At 37.3% G+C, this 26,218-nt stretch overlaps 1 protein-coding gene across 1 annotated transcript in view; it reads right to left on the bottom strand.

Moving 5' to 3' along the window:
• PARD3B (par-3 family cell polarity regulator beta) overlaps positions 1–26,218 on the bottom strand; it is a gene marked incomplete at both ends in the record, with an annotated part of 143,268 nt that overhangs the window by 26,519 nt on the left and 90,531 nt on the right. The window contains 3 exons of the mRNA XM_010291689.1: positions 7,839–7,883; positions 19,504–19,619; positions 21,815–21,914. Coding sequence (XP_010289991.1) covers positions 7,839–7,883; positions 19,504–19,619; positions 21,815–21,914 — 261 coding nt within the window. The remainder of the gene's footprint in view (positions 1–7,838; positions 7,884–19,503; positions 19,620–21,814; positions 21,915–26,218) is intronic.

Below are 26,218 nucleotides of genomic sequence, written 5' to 3'. Positions count from 1 at the left end.
CTCTTCTTCAGTTTGCAGAGGTTTACTGACATTTTTTATTCCCTGCCCCTGCCGCTGGGAAAGTAATTTTTTCCATGGTCAGTAAAACAGTCTTAAATTAAAAAAAAAATCATCAATGTAAGTTTGGCATTTGAATTTAATGAGGAGATGGTATAACATGGCAGATAAGGTGATTTAATAGACAGCTGCCTCTCAAAGACAGAGTTCTCACATCCATCCACTTGCTGAATTTCCCTTCTACTGGCATGCAAGCTTGTCTGTCCCAAATGAGTGGTTCGAGGAGATAAGCCCAGCACTATCCAATTCGGTCTTTCTTGTTTTAGTTTTTTGGCTGGTTTTAGCGCTCTCAGCTATCTCACCAGCTAAGCTGTGGGACTGCAATAAAAGTAGTAACGGGAACCAGGCAGTTGTGGGTAAGGAGGTATGGTGACTAAGACTGCTTCTTCCAGCAGCAGCAAGCTTTTAGATCAACATTGTAAGATCAAACTGCACCCTCAAGTGAGGGATTTTTATCAACAGGTGACTTTCTCAGGACCTAACAAAAAAGAAGCCGCAACAATCATCATCACACAGCTAATAAAGTCTTCAAAAACAAGGAAAAAAAGTTGTCAAAGGAATAGTTACAGCTGGTCAGTTACTGGGGGCATAAAATGATTGTTCCCATAACATGAGAGCTCATTTCCCTCCATAGAGGAGAACCATCTAACTAGATTATCTGTGAGAGCTGTTTATCAGCCACATAGGCCTGGCAGGCAAGGGGGATTGTAAAGACTGCCAGCCTGGCATTCAGAAGGGATTTTGACAAACAAACTGCTTTTCACTCAAATTCAACAATACAGCAAGATCTGTTAATTTAGAATAATTGTTTGAAGTACAGGAACTGATAAGTGCCCAGCCTTCCTTTTCCCGAGTCAGTGAAAAAGCAAACTTCTCATGAAGACATACAATTTGATATTGGGGTGGTGGAGATTGCTCTCCCGGTCCCATTTTTAATAGCCTCTTAAAAATAATCAATATCTGGAATGTCCAGTTTGAGGTTTGCTTGGCTCAAAAAAAAAAATTAGAACTTACAAGATGAAAATAAAATTGTAATTCTTGTCATCAGTACACTGTCCTATCTCTGACAGGTTAAAATACATGAAGTTCAAAGAGACAAATGAAAGTTTTTCCAACTAAACATTCATACATTATATTTAGCACTCTAAACAGTAGATGAAATTAAAAGAGGATTTTTCTCAACACCAATTCGTACGAGTCAGCTCATAAAAGTTGTGGGGGGGTTATTCGTACAGAATTCCAGACTTTGACCATTAAGATATGAAAAAATCCTGCAGCTCAGCACTTCAATGTTGTGCTGTTCTGTCCCATAGTCTTGGTCACAGCATAGTTTTGGTTCTTGTGCAACCAGGGAGCGTTAAACAAGACACCCCCCCACCCATGTAGATATTTCAAAGAATTTATAACATGCAAACTATTATACATACTTAAAAAAAAAAACTTAAAAAATAAAGCCCACTAAAAAAGGGTAGCAAAGCCATACTGACATAGAGTACGAAGTAAATTAACATATCATCCTAGTTTCACTAGGCAAGCTGTGTTTGAAGATAAGAAAAAACAACAGTAGGCAGAGATTCAATGAAAGCTAAGCATTTCATTTCACGAGCCAGCAACGTGCGCACGCAGCCCAGAAGGCCAACCATATCCTGGGCTGCATCCAAAGCAGCGTGGCCAGTAGGTGAAGGGAGGTGATTCTGCCCCTCTACTCCGCTCTGGTGAAAAGCTGAGAGAGTTGGGGTTGTGTAGCCTAGAGAAGAGGCAGCTCCGGGGACACCTAACTGCAGCCTTCCAGTACTTAAAGGGGTCTTATAAGAAAGATAGGGACGGAGTTCTTAGCAGGGCCTGTTGCAACAGGACAAGGGGTAATGGTTTTAAACTAAAAGAGGGTAGATTTAGGCTAGGTATAAGGAAGAAACTTTTTAAAACGAGGGTGGTGAAACACTGGAACAGGTACCCAGCCCCATCCCTGGAAACATTTACCTTTTGGGCTAGAAATCCTTACAAACTCCAAAATTACAACAGATCCAACGTAACATCTTTGAATTTAGACCTTACCAGTCATAAGTATAGAAGAAAGTATCAGCTCTATTAAGTGGCCTGCAGGAAAAAAGAATCTTATTTTTTGTTTCTTGACTGCATGAGTCAGATTCTCAGATGACATCAATTTATTTGGAACTATATGGTCAAAGGAACACTTGGCTTGGAGAATCATCATCAAAGGTAATATAGTAATAATAACAGCAGCAGCAGCAACAGCAGCAAGAACACCACCCCCACATGAAAAGAATCATCCAGGGAGTGAAGGTAAAGAGTAGAAGAATGAAAATCTTGCAAAAATATTTCTAGCAATAAAGTATCAGATTTAACCCATAACTTAATGATTCAAAGCTTAAAGAGGCATGGATTATGGGCAATACAATATACTGAAGCATCATAGAAAGAGACTTGCATTTGTTTTTTTGTCAGCCAAACCAAAACAGCACTGAGCACCACACTGGCTGAACTAAGGGGTGGGGGGAAGATCACACTGCACAGCTTCTAGTGCTGCCAGAGTTTGCTCGCCTCCAGTACCCAAGCTAAGATATTTAAGTCAGGTTAGGCTACATCAGTATTGCTAAGGTATACTGCAGTCTGCAAAGTAGGCAATTCCTCTTCACAATTTCAAGAATGATTGACGCAGCCAAGTATTATACTCTTATTATCCAAGAGAAATAAAATGAACTAAAAATCAACCTTTTTTCTCCTCTCACAAATGCAAAGACAAGTGTCAGATTCTGTATGCCACATGCTTTCAGCTAGATAGTGGCAAGGTCCTTGTTTGGACAGGCACTTCACTTGCATATGGCAGGCAGCTCAGCCATTTACATGAGTCTTTTCTACTGTGGATCTAGTTAGTACATAAATCCTTATGAACTTAGTACTAAACCCAATGCCCCCTTTGAAAAGCTTAGCTTTAATGACACCCATAGCAGCGAGAAGGCTTGTTTAATAAAATTACGAGATCTGGCGTGAGGAGAGGAGAAATACCACTTCCCTATGCACCGCTTCAATGTAATTGTGTTACCTGCAATCAAAAGCAAAACAGAAACCAAACTTGCTACAGTGGCACCAGTCTCAAACAAGCCTGGCAGCATCCACTAAGCTTTCTGTAGTCCTTCCTAACCCCGCTATTAACCCCCAACAAAATCCCTGATTAAAAAAGCCTTTTGTGCTACATAAGCATGCATAAACCACTGGATTTTGCTGGTGTTCCAACAGCTCAACTTTTGCACAATTCCTCCAGTTTAAAAAAAAATTCTCCATTTTTGTCTGCCCTTCCAAGTCTGAACTCAAATTGCAGCAATAAGCTTAGCCCAGCCATTATTCACACTTTTACCAGAACAAACTTTAACACACTGGATTCTGCCTGTGCCAGATCCTACTTTATCCCTGCAAAAAACCTAAGCTGGGGTTCTTAAAGTCACAGGTTATGTTTATATTTGCTAATTTACCAGTGGCTGGGCACACCTAAGCTTACTAGAATGTAATCGTCTACACTATAGAAGTGTTACAACAGCTCTTCTGCTCTCGCAAGCACTTCCTAGAAATGGTTCAGGAGTTAGGATATACCAGGCACAGCTTCCAGAGGCAACGTGAAAGCCATCTTACAATAGATGCTCAGAGCACAGATGAGGATCATCCTGTCCCACTCAACTTTAAAGCCAAAGGGGACATTCAGCTTACACTTATATAGAAGCAACCTTAGCATCTCATACAAATTATTTCACTTACTAAAGCAACCATGGCTTTAGCAATAGGCTGGAGAGCCTTTCCTGGACGTAATGATGAAGCTTAATCTGTTGTACTTTCCATACCCTATTCCAGTGGGTCATGTAAAATCTAACACTAAGCCTAACTTTTCAACCACTCCCATGTCCTAAATCATAACCTTAATCCTCATCCTAGCCTTAATGAAACCTCAGTAAAATTTATTTCATGCAGAACACATCCTGGCATTGAAGGATGCAGAGATACACCAAGACCTTTAACCTACATTATTCCAAACTCCCTCCAGCCCCAATCTGAACCCCAGTTTAACCACAACTCAGTTACCAATACACGAAGCAGCACAGACTGGAGGTCTACCAGACGTGTCGGCGCACATTTAGCTGTACACCTACCTCTTCAAGCCTTCTTTCCCAGAACTCTAATCCTACCCAAAGGCTGAACAGTAACCTGGTTACTGCACGGTCAGCAAAATTAACACTAAGGGGCAGAACTTGACCAGAAAGCATCCTTCAAACTATCCCAGTGGGCCTTTTCCTGCTCAGGTCCTAACCCTATCTCTTGCAATATACCATTAATTCAAATTCAGCCTGGTAACAGATCTACCCCTGTATCATTCAATCTTGCTGATACTAATCCGTAGCCCAGTCTCATGTTCCTCACATAGCAGCCAGCAAGAAAATAAGATCTTCAACTCATCTCGTCTCAAAACTGTCTCGAAGCATAAGCCCAGCCAAAAGCACGCTCTAGTGACATTAAAATAAAAATAGGAAAGCTTTTTTGCCCATTTTGCTAATTAATATGTCAGTGTTCATAAAGACTCATCAGCTTTTCTCCAGCACTGCATCATCTGGAAGAGCTGTGTCAGCAGAGACCTCAGCAGACAGTCAATACATACTAAAAAGTGTTCTAAGCAGTAAATCAGAACACAAAAAAAGAATTTCATAAAAACATAAAAATAGCTGTAATGAATTTAGTACTTGATTTCAGTGTTTTACATAAATCAGGTTATATTTGATACACAACAGTCTTGCCCTTACTTATGAAGGGTATCTTCCTAGCTGTCCTGGAATCACTTTTCTAAAAAGCTTTTTCATGAAAAACTGAGCTAAAGTTTGCTGATCTTTAATCTTCATGAATTTTCAGGGATCTTTGCTTTACAAGAGAGGCACTACTTGTCTGCTTCTCATTCTCATTGTTGGAGTTGAGTTTAGGGAATGCGACACACCATTGCCGAGCACACAAGGAAGCTTACAGAGGACAAAATCCTCCTTAGAGGATTCAGAGAAGATGCCTTACACACACACTCTGAACTCTGGTCTTTTCCCGAAAGGGCCAACTAGGCTGCATCAATACAGCACTCCAGTGCTTTTGTCAATGGTACTGTGGAAAACATTTGCAACACTAATAAAACCTGTAAGCACTGCAGGAGTCTTCCATCTGGCAGGATGAAGGACAGGCCAGCTATGACAACCAGAATTTACAGATGCATTTCTGTGAGGGTGGAACACAGGTGAAACACAGAAGGCTCCAGCCATCTTCCCTAGAACATGCTTACAAGCTCAGGATGTGTCCAGAAATGCTTTTAAAAATCAAATGTACTTTTTCAGGAGAAGAAAAGAAAAAAAGGAACTGTTGTTTGTGGGTGCAATATATAGAAAGACAGAAAGATGGGGCTACAGCTACAAATCCTTCTAATGCCTTGGTCTTCTGCAGAATTGTGATAACGTTTTTTGAAATTAATACAAACTCCTAACTCCTGCTGCTGCTGAGTAACATGTAATATGTGAGAGATACAGTAGCTATACCAAAAGCTGAGACTAAATGCTTGAAGAGCCACTGCCCCAGAAGGAATAGAAAGGATATTTCCCTAGAGAGAATTACTCAACTGCGTATGTCATAGAACAAGTCATGTTGAAGGAGAGAAGGGATAATTGCATTGATTGTTAGTAGGTGATAATTAATTCTGTAGAGGAATATGCTTAATTTCCTGAAGTCTAGAATAGGATGGAAACTCTTCGTTCTGTAATGAGAAAATAACGCTGTTTTGCTCTCAGCACAAGAAGCTGCAATGTCCCCCTTAGCACATTCTTAAAAAAGGTACTTATAGGAAGGCAGCACAATGAACGGTGTTAAAACAAGACTTCTATGATGTGACTGAATGCCAGCAAGATGCGTATATAATCCAAAAAGCATACAGTAAAAAGGGACCATAAAAAGAGAACACCGTGTTCTTGAACAACCCTTTAAAATAAATATTTGAATGGAACAATGAGAAAGCTGAAACTGCAGCCTGAGTTCTCTTTATGAAGGGTTAGGAAATGGAACATAGAGAAGGAAGAAGCATTTTTCAACAATAATTGAACAGTATTTAAAAGTGGACAGAACCGAGAAAAATCATTTACACTCCAACCTTCTCAGAAGTTAGCTAGCTCCTTTTATTCTGAAGGGGAGGAAAAAAGAAACAACCTGTAGGATCTTTGTATCTATTCCTTAGGTGATCTATTGACCACTGATTTTAGTCTATGAAAAAAGGTACATGTAAGAGGTCTATGAAGGATAGGTAAAGCAAACAAGCCAAAGTTCAATAAGAATGGGTCCACATTTTCATATAAAATTTCTAGGTGTCTTCAAATAGAAAACTTTTCAAAGCCACGATTTCCAAGGATGTGGAGAAGGGTGCAGAAGAAAGATCAAATGCTACTGAAAGTGATATTATAAAGCTTAACGTACCTGTAACAACCGATTGCCAAAGAGTTATGATCTCACCAGGTTTTCCTCCAATATTCTTTGATAGCAATGAATTGCACTGATCTTTGGAAAACTGCATGATGTTGCAATGTTTGTAGTAATTTTTCTGCACACAAAAAAACCCAAGGGCAACATCCCAGCTTCTTCAAGTTGACAAGATTATTTCTTTGAAGCTTTCACATTCCCAAAACAAAAAGTTGAAAGAATTTTTTCTCCCCAGGAGTGATAATGTTACAAGACATATGAACTACCCCCTGATTCAGAAAGAGAATCCGAGAAGTTCACAGACTTAGGAAAGATGCCAGAAAAATTTAAAAAGAATTTGTCTACTAAGTTCAGGAAAAGGTCTTCAGATAAGGAAAATCCACACCAGAGAACTAAAGAAGGACAGCCAGTTGCACAGAAAAGGAATACCATAAACAAGCAGGAATCTCATAGTTGACTTTCCTTTACATGAATCCAGCTTTTTAGTTCTATCAAAGCAGTGGAAAAAGGAAATGTGCAATCAAGCTACAAAGGGGCAGCCTGAAACTTCAGGGTTTTCTAACATCAGAAAAGATTGCTGAATAACTTGAGTTTTCTAGAAAGTTCAAGATTTCTTATGTCAGCTTATCTGTGGCTTGTGAAAAAATACAATTTGGTGACATTTCCCTGAAAGTTCTTTTAATACAAGAACTGCAAGCTGTACAGTACCATGGTGTGGTTTGTGAAACTTATTTAGTAAGTGGGTACAGTAACGACAGCAGTATGGACTAATTTGTTTTATTGCTACGGCCTGAAAAGTTTAATAAAAACCAAATTATTTCTACTGCACAAGCACAATGAAAGGAAAAGCTTTGTCAGTCTTTTTTTTAATCTGTATACATTTTTTTTTAGTGTTATCTTCAATGGAAATGGTAATGGAACTCAGAGCAAGGAGAAAAAGCAGAAGTATTTATATTTTTCAAAATGTATATTGTTTAAGTCTCCACGCTCCACAAAACACTTTGCACTTGCTCTTATTTGAAAGGGCATCATCTTCAGTTTACAACGCCTGCACTGAAAAATAAAGTTATGGGTCTTCCTGCAAATGACTCTGCTACATACACTGCTTGGCAAAGAACAATCCCTAATTCATCATTGTACAACTTGGAGTCATTACCTACAAAGCAATGTCTTGATTTGCAACTCTTTTAGTCCCCACAGTTTCTGTAAGCTGATTTCATTTATTCCCCATACTACTTTCAAGTTGCTGACTTTTCCTCCAAAATAGGAGAACAGCTTACCCGATTTGTGTCCGGCCAACAAACCAACTTTGCTTTCATCTGCCACTGGAGGAATAAAAGAAAAGACACAAAGATCAGAAACTTATTTAAATTTCACAAGGCTTTGAAACACTGCCAAATTATTTCAGACACATAGCATCCTAAATCTTTAAATTATAATCATTTGTAAAAAGCCTTTTTTTACCTAATCCACCTGGGGGGCTTCGAAGTCCAAATATCTGAATCAAAGCCCACTGAAACCAATAAAAGGACTACCAGCAGTCCTTATGGGTTACAGATCAGGACCTCAGCACTTGCACACTCAAAACTGAGTTGTCAGAAGAGCAACTGCATTTGTAAATAACTCATCTTGCCAGACAAATCACAGGGCATAGGAGAGTTGTAACATTTTCAGATCAAAGACCTCTACTGGTAAAAAGAATCCAGATGTGGAAACCTTCCCATCTGCAAGACATCCCACTGACTCACAGGACTCTCTGCAGACAATGAGGTCTCCCAAAACCTGATCTTTTGGAAGGCTTATACTTTTTTCTATGTTATTATTTATTTTATTTGTAAATGGCACCTTTGTAGTATTTCACAACATCTTATGAAGAAAGATGTTTACAGTAGCAACTGTTTACAGACTAGTGGAGGAGCAAGTTCTCAATGTAACAAAAATTGAAAAATTTTTCAGTAACTATACTTCAGTTTACTATCATATATCTCAAGAAACTAATTAAAGCACTCTCCCAGAGGGCTGAGGGGAAGAACCAATCACCGTTTTTTAAAATGAACTCTTTGCAAAGAAATGGTGCTAATGTAATGTTAGGGATGATAAAACAAGCACAGGAAATAAATGCTAGGGTTGAAAGCTCATCCTTCTACTCTGCCTGCCCAAGCACTCCCTTATATTATGCCTTAAAACGTTATCTCTTCATATTATAAAATAAATTGTCAAGTCATACCAAAAATACTATAAATGGGAACTTATGCAAGGTTTGCATAGTGGTCACCATAAAAGATTTACATACAGGATTATCTGCAATGATAAAGGAACGTGCTATTTTCTAGCCAGGAAAGAGCAGTGCAGCAGTTATTGACATTTAGGGAAAACTGACTTTAGGGAAAATAATCACAGTTAAGTGTTTGCTTGTACCACTTCCTCTCTTGACTTTTACGGAAGCTTCCCCTCTCTAAAACCAGCATCAGATTCAGGACTGGGATTCACAACTGGAATCGCAAATCCACAACTGACCATGGTACTGTTTGCAGCGTTACACACAGATGCTGCAAAACAAAATAGCAGTGGTGCTAGTAAAAATTAGAAGTGCAACCAAAATTCAAGGCAGTTCTGTACTCCTCCTACTTTAACCTTTCTTCTAGGCTTTTGTAGTCCCTGGAAATGATAACTATTTAGCTCCTTGCTATGCAGTTTGATCCTATAATGCAAAATGACCGGACAAGGATTTGCTATAAGGGTAGTCCAAACTCCTTTTCCTCCTCCCTCCCCCCAAATCTACCTCTAAGCAGAGCAACCATGGAAAACTTTAGTCCCAAAGGTTAGTGTTTTGACAAGTTATGATTGTGTGAAAACAAGGGATTATAATGGAAACTGATTTGCAACCTTAATTATAGCAATCACTAATGGCAACCGCTATAATGTATGATAATTACTTGGTGTAGGTTATGTTACAGTACATAGCAGCTTTAGAAAAAAGATACCAAGGTTCACAGCATTTTTTTTAAAACTATGCTGATGACTTAGTTTGCCTGAAACTAAGTTTTACATTATTAAAAGGGATAAATCCATTTAACTTAATCATACTTTACACACCACTTTCACACACAAAAATTAGATTTTCATACTGGAGGGGAAAAAAGGAAGAATAAAGTGGTTAGAAAATGAAAAATTATCTTACCAGAATACCAAGTTAGCATTATGAGTTTAAGCACACACACACAAAAACTGGGAAATGCAAATATTAAAGTTTTATATCAGAGTTTGAGCAAAATATGTGTGCCCCTCCACAGGGTAATTTTCATTTCATGGGATATTACACTTCTGATCTGATTTCTGGGCTGCCCATCTTTCAATAGACTGAACAGGTGTGGCACAGACAAATCCTTTGGATAAGAACCCATTCCTTCCCTTGTTTCCTCTGGGAACAAGGAGAAGACGACAGAAAAGAAGGAAAAGGCTAGCGGCAGATACATACTTTGTATGCCAAAGTTGAAAACTTTGTAAGTGAAAATTGCATTTAGGAACTATACAAGGTGTCCTGTTCCACAAAATACCATTTGAAAACTGCTCTCCGTGATGTTAAAAATTCATGGAATCATTCAGTTACGACAAAAATAGTATTTCTCTGGCTACTTCCTTGGCTTGTGAAAAAAGCAAGAGCTAAGTAGAAATTTCTCTTCTAAGATTCTACTGGTGTTGGCCTATCTTTGCAGAAAGGCACCTGAAAGATTTTAAACAGAGAAAAAAACCCCCTGTGTACTCTTAAAACTCAAGTAAAACAAAATAATTCTACTTATTTTTATGTTGCAACATCGAAAAGTACATTGCAACTAACTACAAAAAATTTCAGCTCAAGAGGATCACACTTGGGAATGTGCAGTGCCAGACTGGAACGTATCAGGAAAACATTTATTACAAAATTTTAGTCACAACTATTTTTATGAGGACACTAGAAACACTATATATTCTTGAGCTAGAATTATTAAATGAAAAACATTTCCAAAAAAATGAGACCACCTAATTTGGTGACTGTAAACACAAAAGTCAAGCAAAAAACTAGGAAGAATCAATGCGAGGGAATAAATACCTTCACAAACACGAAGAAACTTCTAAATGTCCCTGCAACTGTTAGTTCATGAGTTATTAACATTTGTCAGTATAAAACACAATAGCTCTTTTAAAGTAACATCCATAATTTAGGAACCGCATTTTCGCCACAAAAGCCAGTTACGTGTTCATTGTCAGCACCCAAAGCAATTGCTCCCCCACAAAGTGACAGAAGTTCTACAGCAATTCAATGAAAGCATGTACATTTGGGGCAGTAGCAAGACCACAGGTTATGAAAGATAGAATATTACTAAAACAAACATATCTTTCTAGCTGACAGCAAACAACTGATACTTTTTTTTTTAAAACTATGCCAATAACCACAACAAACAGTAAAAAAGAACCAACCTTCTATGCCATGAATAATCAGATGTATTAGGATTTCCTATGGGTAATAGTCTAAAGTGCTCTTTTGCTTTAAGAAAATAGGTAGCATTGTTCAGCAACAGTAAAAGCACCCAACAATGCATCCATGTCCTTCCACATAATCTTTTGATTGTCATTTCGGTGCCCTACTCAAGATAACCAAGGTAGCCATTTTATTTGAATTGCATGATTTTCAATGGCTTAGTACACAACAACCCTTCTGTACTGCCTCAAAGCTGGCATCAAAGTGCAGTCCAGGTTTACTTAAAGGTCAAACTACTTCCCAACTATGGTTTAGAGAAACACAAACCAGTGCTGCTGCCAATTGTGATAAACAATTTCCCTCCTTTTGTCCAGTTCAGTCACTGTACCTTTATATTATTTTTCCCCCAAACAAGGGGTTACTACTATTCACAAGATACAGGGTACTACTATTCAACTTAGTGCCTCTTTTCTGAAGGATCAGTTTTGCACATTGACTAAGAGCTACTTAAAATCTTCTAAGTGCATGAAAATTACTTGTATTTCTGCTGGACAAACTGACACATACCTTTGAAGACCAGCTGTGGTTCTGTGCTCAGAAAAGAAGCAAACAAGGATTAAAGTTACAATTAATGAGAAATAATAATAAGAGAGACAGAAATGTCAAAGAATTCCCTAGAAAACAAATTTCCTGGTGCCTTTATTAGTCTATATGAAGCCAAATATAAAATTTCTTATTACATGTTAATCAACTAACACGGGCTGTATTCCCAAACCACGTATACAAATGATACTATCATGATTTTTAGAGTCCATCAGTTTCTATGGCGTAAATACACAAAAATAAAGCAAAGCTACAAATTGGTCACTGTTTGATTTTTTTCTGATGAACTGTATCCTTACGCAGCCCTTTCATCATAATGAAGGCACTGCATCATCAATTAATTTTAGTCAATGATAGAGCCAATGACATAATTCTTCTGCCATTTTTATTTTCTTGGTGAACCATTTTCTCATCTAGGAGCTGCATAAATCACTTGGAAAAACTGTGTCAAATGCTGGCTCACAACATCACTTGGAAAATGCTGCTTGCTGTTTTAGGTTTGCCCTGCGGTACTGCGTACAAAGACCACAGGTTTTTACACTAAAATCTACACAAGCAATAAAATGTGTGTATTAGGAACGGTAAACTTGCACTGTCTTAAAATATTTTCCCTCAGTAATTCCCCGTCCACCTCTCTCGAGTAACAGTGAAACTTCACATCTCTCCTGTTCACTTTCATGTTGAAAAGCAGTGAGACCAGCAAAATTTTGCACAAGGGCCAAGGATCAATTATACTTATGCAGCAAAAAAGGTAAACCTTTTCCAAAGTGGCATCTAACACAACGTTTGGGATGCCCTGTTCAGCACATTCAAAGATGGGAATAAACTGCATCCAAACCAAGATTCTGGATTCTCCTTCTCACCTGTACAAGGGTTTCTCTAACTAGGTTTTTCAGAACAATTTTATTAGAACTCATTTAATAGTCCAGCTCAATCGTATTCAGAGCAAGTCCCCAACGGATACATCTTATGTGTCAGCACATGAGAATGAAAATGTCTAAGCTTGCATTCACTATTAATATTACTTGTTGTGGAAGAACCAGCAGTACACAGTTGATGCTGTCCACTGGACACATTTACCTTTAAATGGAAGGTATTCTCTTTTTGTTTTTTTTGTAAAACAGAACATTGTTTTACAATTTCCCAGCCAGTGTGATATGAATTTTTCTACTTTCTTCTACTGGCACAACAACTATTCATTCTTGAGGGTTACACTGCTAATTGAGGCCATCACAGCTTTTTTTACACTTTTGTTGTCTTCTCTAATCCTCTCTCACCTCTGTTCCAGAGAAACTGTACCGGGCTAAAACTGATCCAACTCCCCCACTACACATGTCCCACATGTCATTAACACTTCTTCCGAACTCCTAAGCTTAAACCACAAGTTGCTAGTCTAATCTGTCACTCAGTGGTTGAAAACATTGATAGGGAACATTGTAGGGAACAGATTTCTAACAAAGTGTTCTTAAAAGTCACTTCATTATCATAGGTATTTACTTTCTCATAGGAGCTATACATTAACTTAATTGCTATTTTTAAATTATTACAAAATAATAAATTATTTAAAGTGCATTAACAGATCAACTCACTTCAAACTTGCACTAACACAGTGTAAGCAACTACCACCTCAACCATGTGTTACCATTTTCTCAGCTCTATCACCATCACGCTCATACAATGCTTCCAGTTTGCTCCGCAGCAAGCTTCCTTGAATCTTAGATGACTTCTACAAAACCAGTCAAAAAAAATTGATCTTCCCTCCTGCTCACTGCCTTTACGCCACAGCTGACCTCCCCCTCAATTGCATCAATGCAGGTTTGATGTAAAACTGAGTAACCGAATTGACCTTATTAAAAGCCTTTCTTTCCGTACAGAATAAACCCAATCTCAGTCTAATTTCAATTCAATTCAGTTTCCCTATCACTTAATAAATGATTGTTTCACTCCCTACTTATAGATCTTACAAACAGAAATTTGAAAGTAATTTAAACTAAGAAAACTACACCATGTTAATTTCTAAAAATTTATTCTGCAGAGTGGCCTCAGAAAATATACACCTAATCTGAAAGTACTACAAAGTTACTCGTGACATAAACTAGAATAATTTTAAAATCTCTCTTGGCCCTTGATCTCAAAGACAAATCACAGCCGTAGGCAATATAGTTTTTCCTAAACCCACAACATATTTGTTTTGGAAAGTCTTTCTCTTCAAGAGATGATTTCTTAAATTACTTTTATAAGCTAAAAACATTGAAAAGTCTGTTAGAATTCTGAGAGATCTTCTTCATTTCCTCATTAATGTTTTAATGAGCTTAACTTGCTCCTAAATGTAGTTCTGAAGTTGGTTTCAACCCAAATGTATTCCATACATACCACATGGCTAACAAAATAATGATTTTAAAATACCAAACCACTTTTTGTCCTACTAATACTGTAACTCTCACTAGTGACCTCCCAAAATGTATTCTTTTAATTGTATCTGAATCAAAACATTGTCTAAATTGAAGAATAATCTCCATTAGCTCTACCTGATCCTCACTTGGTTATGTTTTGACATATTTATTTCAATATCCGAAATTACACTCAGAATAATAATAATCTGGTTCAGAGCAAACCACAAAGTAGCTAATAGCTAGCAGCAATCTTGATTGCATTTTCAACATACATCTGGATGTGAAACACTGGCTTGTCTTTGTTTTGAGGTGTTTTAAAAGTATGAACTGTAATCAAATGTATCCCTTCACTAACAAAGAAATTAGCATTTAGTTAAATACTGGCTTCCTCACAGAATACGCCATACCTTACATCTTGCACATTCGCTTGGTAATTATTCCTAAATACATAAATTGGGAGATATCTTTAATAAATATGCCCCAAGGTTAAGGACTCTGAGTATTTCTAATGATGTTTTAGCAAATAATCTTTCGCTCGCATTTAAAATCAAGCGAAGGACATTACCATTTTTTCAAGCTGTAGAGCTTAATCAGTTAAGATCTATGGGGTTTTGCTTTTTATGGGGAAAGAAAAGGGGAGCTTGAGCAGTACCTTGGGATAGCGGTCATGGGTTATTATACCAACATACTCAAATATAAATCTACACAGTCCTTTGCCTGAACTGATATACAACAAAATTGCCATATACTCATATGATTCAATTTCATGTTGCTTCAGGTTAAAACAAGCCACACTTTCATGTTTGAATACAATTCCCATGACTGTAGTTTTTACAGTACATTTATGCATAGCCTAAATCACTCCTGTGCATAAAGATTTATAGAAAATAAGGGTGTTGGAGATAAATAATAAAACACCTTTTTTCCTTTCTTTTTCTTAGAGCACACCAATTTTCACCTTCCAATACAACATTTAAAAAAAAATCCATATTGCCATTCATTCTCACAAAAATTACCTTTTTAATACAGCTAAAAGAAAGAAAGGCACTTCTGAAAATGGATTCTGATGAATTATTATATAGAAATTCTTTTCTAGAAAACTGTGGTAATGTATGGGAAAATGTGAGTGCATAGAAGGTTGTTAAAGGAAAGGGAAAATCATCCTTCCAATGACTTGTATAGAAGCCATTGATTTCTCCTTCATTTTCGATCTGCCATTAGTTTCAAAAAAGTGTACCACTTAAGTGGAAAGGGACAACATGACATTTATATTTCTAGCATTTATGAGTTTGTTTTGCTTATTTTTAACACTGTGCTATAAGCACAAGTCCAAACTTGGCATGCAGTCTAAATTTGGTCAGTACAGGCACGCACTCTTAAGTCAGTCTTTGGTTGGCCCTGCACAAATTCTTGAAACCACAGTATGAGGAGAACCTTTTCTTTGCTAACATATTCAAACACCATCATCCATAACAAAAAAAATCTGTGCAACTGAGAGGACATGTCAGGTGCTGGGATCAGTAGGAGGAAAGGGGCAGGTGTGCTCTTTTGTCACCACCAGGTCAAAATAAAAGCAGACAAGGCAAAGAAAAGCTGTACCATAAGACACGGGATATGAACTCTACCAGTGATCCAGAAAGTGCTGTTGTTATCCCAATGCAGCAGCAAGGAAGAACATTAGGACTTATAGCTGATATGGAACTAATCTGTACCCTATTACTCTGAATGAAACTGTAAATTTTGAGAAGCCTTTAACCTCTGTGTAAATGATGGATGCTAAAGCAGGGAACCAATCACTCTGCCTCCATGCACTTTGCACAAGAACATCTGTACATATGAGGCAAGGTTCTGCTCATGCCTGCAAAACCAAAGAAATGATCACAGTACCACTATTCTTGCCTTTTTGTTGTTTTTGCTTTTTGTTTTTTTAGTTTCTACAACAGCAACTCAGTAACTTGCACATGCCACTGATTTTTTACTCATGGCACATGCATGACTGCATAGAGCCCTACCTAAATAACCAGGTGGCAGTGGTTCATGCCCTCTACTCCTGTCCAATGAAAAATGCAGAAATGCACCAACAGTCAATAAACTATACCATATCTACCCCACTGGCAAGTAATGTACAGTTTTTGCTGCATGCGCCAAGTTCCTTTCATTGCAAGATTTGCTCTGTAGAGCGACAATGACAACTTGATGCAGCATGTTAGCACGACTGAACAATTTTTGATCGCCCATCCTTATTTTCTGATATTATTCACTAAGGTTATTAATTTATAGTTATAATAATTGTTATTTTGTAAATAGACACAACTGGAAAACAGATTAAGCACTCAGATTTCTGGACCTAAAATATATAAAACTGAAAAGAGAAACATCAATGTTAAATGGGTTTCCGCTGTGAATCTATGTAATTATAGACTTAACAGATTTGCTTCTTGTGTATACATCAACCCTCAAAGCCAGAAAGACCCTTACTATACAATTTCATAAGCTCCCTAATTTAATGAACTTACTATTTTCTCATAAGGTTCACAATCTGTAGCAGTATCTGGATTCTCAGGTCTCTTGTGTTTAAAGTTTTCTGGTTTCTGCCTTCTGATGGTGATGTCATTATGTAAACCATGCCTTTGTAATCTTCTAATTGGGCAATGGATGCATTATTCACATTTCAAGGTAAAAGTAGTATGTTTCATAGTGAATATCAGTACAGATTTCACATTCATGCCCTATACTACACCAATTCTGTTGTCTACTGAGTTCATGAAGTTATTCTGGTCTAGAGACATCCAAGCGATTTCTGGACCTTGTAAGCTGGTTAAGTCTTCCCAGATCTGTGGAGACACCTGCTTCAGAGACAACTTGGTTTAAAAGGAAGGTAACTGCATCTAAGTTACATTTTGTAAGGTGTCAGAGCTCTCCTCCTGCACACCAATTCTGTGTTTTTTTCTGTTCATCATGTTAGAATTATTTTGGAAGGGATTGGAAGAACTTGAGAACAAAAGAAAAATAATAAGTGGACAGCACGCTATGACAACTGGAAAAAGAGGGCCTAGCAGTTACACAAGCATTTTCAGACAGGGGATACCTCCTCTTTGTTACTAAATCTGCTGCCTAATTCCTCTGTGGTACCGCACAAATCTGTCTCACAACCTCAACTCTGGGTCTAGAAGATGAAAACAGCAGCACTTCCCTTACTTTTTTGTGGCAAACAATGCACTGAAATCAGTAATGGGTACACAGCTGCATGTTGGGATCAGGAGTTACTATGGGTCATGACTGCAGTTAAGTAATGAGCAAAATATAGAAACAAACTAAGAACTGACTTTCCATCCCCAAAATTCCATTTTGAAGTACGCATTATATGAACGCTCTATTTACAAGCACAGTTTTATATACCAAATTATTGAGATTTTATTTGCTTTAGAAGCATTTTATATTGCAGTTAATTAAGATTTTCATGTTTCTTTTTCTTTTACCCTTCTAGCAAGAAGCTTCCACTTAAAATCTTTCAAGAAGTAGAAAGTCGAACATGGTACTTCACTGCTTGCTAGAGAATGACTGCAAAAGGTCCTAGCTTTCATCTTCCTCAGCTTCTGTATTTGCCAAGCTGTGTCCAAGCAATTTTACTTCATCTATTGTTATTTATATAACACAGGATGGGTGCAGATCTTTCACAGTCCCTCTAGTTCTTTAAATTATTATCTCAGGTAATAGATTTACCTTCATATCACCATATACAAGACGACTAAAACATTAATGCCTCCAATCAGACTGCTTATTATTCCTTTTGTTTTTAACTTTCATAGCAGAAGGGGCATTTTGAACAGCTACCTTCTACAAGCAACAATTTTTGAAAGATCTTGAAGACATCTTTGCACCCAAGTTTTACTCTATTTTATTTTTTGCACCCGGTTTTATTTTAGTTTTTAACCAGTATGATTTAGTGACTCTCATACATTCTCCAAGCATTGTTTCTGGGTGTCAAGAGCAGATTGCTTACACAAATTTGAATCCCACAATATAAATGAACACAGACCAGGACAAAAGGAAATACAAGTTACCTGTACCTCCGCACATATGCTCTCAAGCACATTCCCATTACCTAGTTTTACATTGGTGCTTGTGAGCATTCTTTCTGGTGACTTCTGTGGGAGCTGTAAGTAAACCTTTCTAAAAGAAGACTCGGTTAAGTTGAACATTATTTTTTTTTCTAGTAGACTACATACAATATATGTTTTGACTCAAATCTGTAAACTCATTCCTTTGTTGAGGAGCATTTCCATTATTAAAAAAAAAAAATCTAATGCATTATTCCATCAAAACAGTGGAACAGAATGCAAAAGAATGAGTTTCTGGACTGGTCATGCAGTAGCTCTAAAATTAAACCTTAAGAACTCCCCTAAATACATTTTTATCCATTCTTATCGTACATTAATAACTGTTTGACCTGCCTTACACTCTATTAGAGGACTGCACATATTTTATGTTATATCAAAATATCACATTAAGATGACAATAAAAATCAACAATACAAAAACTAAGACCAATCTAGAGCTTTTCAGGAAAAAAGAAATCAGCATTGCCAAAAAGCTGCCTTGAAACTATATATGAGATTAATAATTTTCTATTAATGGTGTACAAAATCTGATCCAACAAAACACACAGAACTATGACTAAAGACGTCCTAATGGTAGGTCTTAAAGTTACTCCATCAACACCCGAATCTAAAAAAACAGGTAAGGAATGAGTGCCACAGAGAAGAATTAAAAGGAAAAAGAAAAGCTTATTTGTTTTTCTTTGAGGCTTAAGAACTTTGCAAATTTTTCCTTGAACTCTTAATAAAACATGACTCAGTTTTCAACTGCAATAACCCTTCAATCTTCTACCCGCAAATGCTTTCCCAGTATTGAAAGAACCATTTACGTTGCGCTTCACCCACCCTGCAAGATTTTCTGCACAGCTTTGATGGGTAGAGGACCATAACCTTACTGCTCTTCAAGCATTTATAAAGATATAGTGCAACACTTTGATTGCCTGTGTTTGTCATTGTCAATGAAGAAATATACAACTTGTCTTAGGAAAGCTACCCTTTGTCCAGTGTAGTTTTGCAATCAGTTATATTCTACACGAAAATGACTTTTGTTATTGCTAGTTTGTTATATTTTTTAGACATATAAAACTCATACAGCAATTCTTTCTGCTCATTTTTACAAACGCTCCCTCTTTTCCTCAGCTAAGATTTCAATACAATAGATAGAATGGCCTTTAAGAAATAAAAAAACCCCAAACCTTCCTTCAGCTTCAGTAAAAAGAGTACTTGCAATTAGATGCTACAACAGGAGGCAGACCATTGTCCCCATCAGTGCAGCTCCACTGCAGAACTTACTCACTGATGTTTGTGTTTAAGAAACAAAAGCAAGAAACAGAGATGGTGCAGATGGGCTAAGGCTAAAAAGCTGACCTATATGTCACCCCACCCCTTCTTACCCAGATCCATGCTTTTTGAGGCTTTCAGATTAATTGATTCAGACTGCTTGGCTGGTGTCAAAGATCTGAAGTTGATGTGCTGATCTGTGAAATGCACTGCTGAATTTATGATAGGACTGCAGGAACACAAAAAAAACAACAAAAAAACACCATGTAAAATATTTAGGCACCAGTTCAAAACACCAGTGAACTAATTAAAGCACATACAAATATACATGTGTTTCCTTCTCCAGTTGCTTACAGCCATGCATTATAAAATCAGTTATTGATCCTGAACTTCCTTCTCCGAGACTTGACACCTCCCGTCACTTGTTTTTCCATCATGGATGTAAATATAAATGTAAATGCTTAGTGATAACTGCTTTTAAACAATTCTTATTTTATTTAGCAGAAGGAAAGAGGAACATACCAGTACATGCTAATTTTTTCTTTGGGGGCGGGGGGGGAGGGTTGGTGGGGTGGGGTTTTTTTGCTAGTTCTATTTAACAACTGCATTTCCAAATAACATGCTACAGAAAGCTGGAAAAATACTGCCAATGTACATGGCTCAATTGTACTTCATCTGCTAATATAACTATTTTACAGCCTTGCACCATTTCTGCAGAGGCTGGAGCCTGGAGGTCTTATGGAGAGTGCCCAAAACACTCCAAAGAATTCCAAGGTATCATGATTTGTTATTTTGTTTTCTAAATATTTTACTTCAAGTTAGGCAAATACCTAAACATTTCAAAGTTCCATCCAAGTGAAACTCAAAGGAACTTTTCACCTGTGAGGAGTCAAAGCACTTCACTGCAATGCATCTGAAATCTTCCATGTCTCTCTTCAATTAGAAACACAAATTTATTTATATTTAAAATACTCTAAAACCAAAAAGCAGTTCCAAAATTAAAAACATTTATTTCCAAACTGTTCAATCAAAAGCTTTGGTTTTACAGTGTCAAAACACTTTCCCCTGTTTTTTGCTGAAACCCAATTTCAGTGAAATCAGCATGACTGACACAGCAATTCAATTTCAACAGAACTTAAGTACCAAATGAAAAACCAATACAACACAGGAAAAAAGCCAGGTTGGGAGAAAGGGCCTGTAAATTCATCATCGTTTTAATACATCATTATCGCTTAAGAGAATGTTTTTGCTCCCAGCTTGTTGAAAAATTAGGAACGGATTCTAGCAAAGAACTGCAGTTGAGAATTTAATGCAGAGTTCCATTAGTGTATGTAAACTTTTGTTTGTTCACCATGTCTTACATACCTGCCTGGGAGACCTGAAATTATGGAATCACTCTAGTGAAATTACTCCATGTTAGCAAAAGGACGATAGTTACAAGAGTCTTCACTGTATGAAGGATTCAAGGGTAACCGTAATAAAAGATATCTACTCTTTGATACAATGTGCAACCAGTCATTTAAAACATAGTTTTTAATCAAATCCATGCACACAAGGACAGAAGTATGGTGAAGTTTTTAGTTGAAATGCATGCTTTCCTAATATCATTGCACTGAAAGAGTTGCATGACTATCAAAACTGAATACACACAAAACGAGTAAACAATGTTCAACACTGAATTTTCAGCATCAGAAGTATGACAGCTTGAAATGATGCTTTGATTTGAATCCTGTCCTACTTGAGACAAAGTATATGCCATCATGAATTTGAACGTGTTTACCTTTTTTTCTGCGATTCCAAACTTCCTATTTACTGAGGAAATCAAAGCTTGTAGCTGCCATCAAGCATACCAGCCTTTACAAAAGATATTCTTAAAATACCTGAAAAATCTACCCAATGCATTTACAACTGCTCAAGTGTCCATTAGTTTTTCCCCTTTGCATTTTAATGTTCAAACTTACTGAAGCTTCATTCATCAAGAATGTCTTTGGCTGATGTGCTGCATAAGAAGATTCTGTTTCCTACAAACTGAATTCAGCTAGGACTTTTAAAGCCTTAAGAGACTTCAGGCACTGCATCTACACATAGCACCCATTGGTATAGTTTTAAATTTTTTTATTTTATTTTTTTTTAAATTGGGATTATGTTTTGGGATTCTTTTTGTTTCACTGAACACATGCTGGGCATTGTGATCCGTAGGTCATGGATAGCAGGTGTACTGCGGCTTATGAACAACTGAAATGAATAATGCACTAAATGCTCAAATAACATTCCCAGCTTACGTTAAAGGATCATCCCGGTGAATAAAAATGGTGGTACAAATTTTTACAAAACAAAAAGTGATTTTAGAATCAATTAAAACTACTATCACAACCACTAATGAGCAATTATGTCTGCAACTATTAAGAACAGTCAAAGTCCAACCTATGATTATAATCCTCATTCAGCAGATCCTCACTGGGATGTGGTGGGAGAGGTGGAGGGGTGTCATTTTCACCACTGCCACGATCAGACACTGGCAACTCTGAAACAAAAAGAAAAAACGGGTTAAATTAGCCACAGAAACAAGTACATTATGCCAGTTCACTGATCAGTGACTGGACTGGAAGGCCTCAAGCAATGTTGAAAGCGAGTCACAAATTACTCAAATCCCTAAACTAACTAAACTAGAATTAAAATCACACCAAGCAGAAAATATAGCCCTTGGAACTGCCTGAGCTGATTTTCAGATTTGCATATGCATAATTAAAGACAAATATAGGGAAACTTTGTGCTTATAGTGAAGTTGAGCACAAGGCACAAATTGCTTTAGTCCATTTGAGTGGGTTTTCACTTCTACATAGCTGCATCCTAACTGATTGTAGGTCATGCTTTCATTCCCTTTGATGGGGAGCATTTACCACCTTTCGTGTACAGAAGAGAACCACATTGTCAGCAACAGTTCAGGAGAAGAAAGATTTCTGTTATCCCACGGCAAGAGAAGAAAGAGGCATTTCTGATTTAGTCTTCATTTACCTACCATTATGATAATTCCTTCTTTACCTTTAACAAAAGCCATTCAGCTCACACCAGAAAATTACTTTGGACCAAGAAAAACATGAACTACTCAAACCATTCAGTGGTTTGCTAAGCAACACTTAGATACTTGCAAATATTTAATACGACTATTGTGCCTGCTGTAGGCGGCCCGTTCATTACTGTCCTGTAAATTCACCTCTCATCTTAAGGTGTGATCTTATAAAAAGTCCCTACATTTTTTAATGTAGAACATGTCTTCACCCCTCCAAAACTGAACAGGAAACATGGACACTTGATAATGCTTGGGTTTCAATAGCAGGTAAGCAGTTTAACAATACTGACATACCACACTTTCACATGATCTGTTCTGTTGCATTCAACGTTGCTAGTCTTTTTGCACAATCCTGTGTGAAAGTATTAATCTAACTTGAGAGAAAAAGGGTTTATAAGGAGGGGATCAAAGCAGACAGCAATACATAATATTTATTAAATAAAAGCACTGAGGTAGTTCTCTAAAAGCAAACAAACAACAAAAAAACCACAACAAAACCACACTATTAGCTCAAGTATCCTACAGAACTCCTATTGGCTGAATGGCCTCCTAAAGATCAGGAAGATAAGAAATAGTTCAAACCCAGTATCTCAGGAAAAGCGAGCACGTAATCAGAACAAAGTAAAGGTGAGCAGATAAAGAGAACAGTTCTAATGAGACCTTAAAAAATATTGATTGCCAGTCAGATGCAGAAAACAGGTATGCCACCTAACATAGATGCACACTGGCTTCTTGCATTAGGATCGCATTTTTTCAGGTTGAAATTTAAGGCCAGGAAACAGAGATGAGGAGTAAAGGGCAAGTTCTCACAGTAAAAAGAATTTAGCACAAAGGGAAACTTGCACTGCTCAACAAAATTAAATTATTTGAAAAATTAATCAGAAGATGAAAAGAATTTACTCATGTAAAAACAGTCAGAACTATCAAAAATAAAGACTATGAAGCTCTGCAAAAAAAAATTGCAGGATATTAAGCATGTAGGCAATGCAGGTGAAATTCCCTGTCACTGACTGCAAAGTGATACATATGGGAGTAGGAGAAAACTCTTGACACATACACAAAGGCTATTACTTTAGCAATTACCACTCAGGAACAATACAATAGAAGTGCACTAGACTGTTCTTTGAATATATGATTAGTGAAGTCAAAAGGAAACAGACATTCAGAGCCTTAAGAAAAGTCCAAACACTCCTTCTAGAACTCACAGTTAATGGTGTGCCTAGTTTTTAAATAGCATCTAAGGTTTCATTCTTCCTATCTGAAAAAGGATGTAATGTAACTGAGAAACATATTGAAAAGGTGGCAAGGGTAGTTGGACACATGTAGAAACACTCCTACAAGGCACACTGACTAGGATTCTTTGGTTTAGAATAAGATGCAATAAAAGGGGATCCAAGAGGAGTCTATGAAATTGTAAAAGCTATGCATAAGGTGATAAGGAAGATCTTACTGTCTCATACACAGTAACTAGAAGGCACTCAGTGTAACTATCAAGCAGCACACCTAGGACTACACAAAGCAGGAAACAGATGCCTAATGGACAGAAGGATGGGGAAGGGGAGGAATTAAAAAAAAAAAAAAATCACATCACAACCCACACCATGCTTTACCCTCTTTGTGCAGCCTCCAATAGCCATATCTGGAGAGGTTGAGCATATCACGCAGTTATGTTAACTTTGATTTGCAGTAACTGATACATCATTTCACAAAGGCTGTTTGGTGATGGGTTACCACTGGCATTTTTCTTGCAGTACATAAATGGTATACACAGAAAAACGTCAGACTTCCTGAGTGAATCAGAAATGATCACAAGGGACAACAGTTCACAGCAAAATGGGAGCAGAAGCAAGAGAGTGAGAGAATTTAACCTAAGAGGCGGTCACTGCCTCCATGTTCAAGATTTCAGGAAGTAATCTTAACAGATCCAGAGAGATCAGAAAAAGACCTAAGCCACTAAACAAAATGTACTGAATTTTCAGATATTAAACAGTTTGGAAGGGTAGATAATTGAGCCCGTCTATAAGATACATGTAACGTTCACAAGCAAAGTTTAAATATTAATTTAAAATCTCACTTCTTAATTTTCTATCTTCGAGTCATAGAATCTTTGAGTTGGAAGGGACCTTTCAAGGTCATCTAGTTCAAGCCCCCTGCAGTGAGCAGGGACATCTTGAACTAGATCACGTTGCTCAGAGCCCCATCCAACCTGACCTGGAATGTTTCCAGGGATGGGTAAAGCACATGTGGGGATGCAGGGAACACACAGTCTTGACGTTATCACACACGTATGAAAACAGAGATGCTTGTACAACCATGAAGACTCGGCAGTCTGTGGTAGTAGAGAGAGCTTACAATTATTCTACTACTTAACCGGAGAGATGACAGTATTTCCCCTATAACCATTTATAATGTAGGGTTATAAAAAAATATATAAGAACCTCTAATGAAACACATTCCAGTAATCTTTCAACACCAGAAATGTAAAGCTGCTGGCACTGAAGTATCAATTCTCAAAGAGGTTATTCTAAAAAACACCGAATCTGTGCAACAGCTTGGCAGCAAAAGCAGCGAGGACCTGAAGGCAGCAAGTATTATTCATGCAAAAATAGAACAAACAATGACATTTCAATATTGGATCAGTATCCCCTCCCCCTTTATTGAAATATCCACAGGCAAGACAAAATGTACTATAACCACTTTTCCCCAGACATTAGATTTTCTTGCTCATGTATAATAAAAAAGACTCTTAAAACAGACAGCAATATTAGCAGGCCAAACTTCAGTGTATTTTTGCTGAGCTTTCGTAAGAATTTTATTAGTAGGAGCAATGAATGATACTGGAAATAACTTACTAGAAAACGTTAATTGAGAAAGTGACATTTTATTAAATGTAATACAGGTCCTGTCATTAAATTCTTACATTTGATCCTGTATTATGTTAAAAATCTCATCTATCTTTTATTATTCTTCATAAAAATGTACCAACCTTACTTCTATATACAAGATCTGGATAGTACACCATAAGAATGTACAAGGGACTCTTCCTGCCTGTCACAAGAAGCTCAACATGTCTATGGTTCATGTCCTTAAATAGACACACAACCTAAAGTTCATAACTGAGTTAAATGACGATTATGCACAGGCACAGTGTTTTGCCTTTACAGATACCCTGAAAGACTGAGGACAAAACTTTGTAAGAAACAATGCAAAAAAGTTTTTGAAACAATGACTGGAAATAAGTGACAAACTCATAGGGAAAGCAGAATGAGTATTAGCTCAATAATAATGAATACTATAACTTCAAAATTAGAGAAAGATTTCTACAATGTGCAGGAGTATTGTAAGCCCAAAGTGTCTTTCACCAAGAAAATTTCAGATTGGAGACCCACTGCAGACACCCTGCTGCTGAAAGCGCCTGTTCAGTTTTCCATTAAGATCACTTAAATTTTACTCATGAAATGCCAAATCTTCAACTGAAATTGCAATACAATGATACTTCCAGTAACTGCTACAAACGACTTCATCATCTGCTGTCCACTGACTCCAACTCCAAACTGCGCCCAGGCCACGTCTGGGAAGGCCCAGTAATGCCAACCCCCGCCTAACAATAGCCTTCAGCAGCACTCCAGAGCATCCTTTTCCATACCTTACACCATTCTCTTTGGAAGTCATCATATTTTTTTGCTATAATGCCTTCTTATCGTCGTTCTTTAATTAAAGACATCTATTGAAAATACTTCTTGCAGGCCACCCAGATT

The sequence above is a fragment of the Phaethon lepturus genome, unplaced genomic scaffold (genome assembly GCF_000687285.1).
Source record: "Phaethon lepturus isolate BGI_N335 unplaced genomic scaffold, ASM68728v1 scaffold9447, whole genome shotgun sequence".
Classification (NCBI taxonomy): domain Eukaryota; kingdom Metazoa; phylum Chordata; class Aves; order Phaethontiformes; family Phaethontidae; genus Phaethon; species Phaethon lepturus.
Note: the sequence above shows the minus strand (reverse complement) of the source record. Positions and strands in the feature narration are given on the sequence as shown.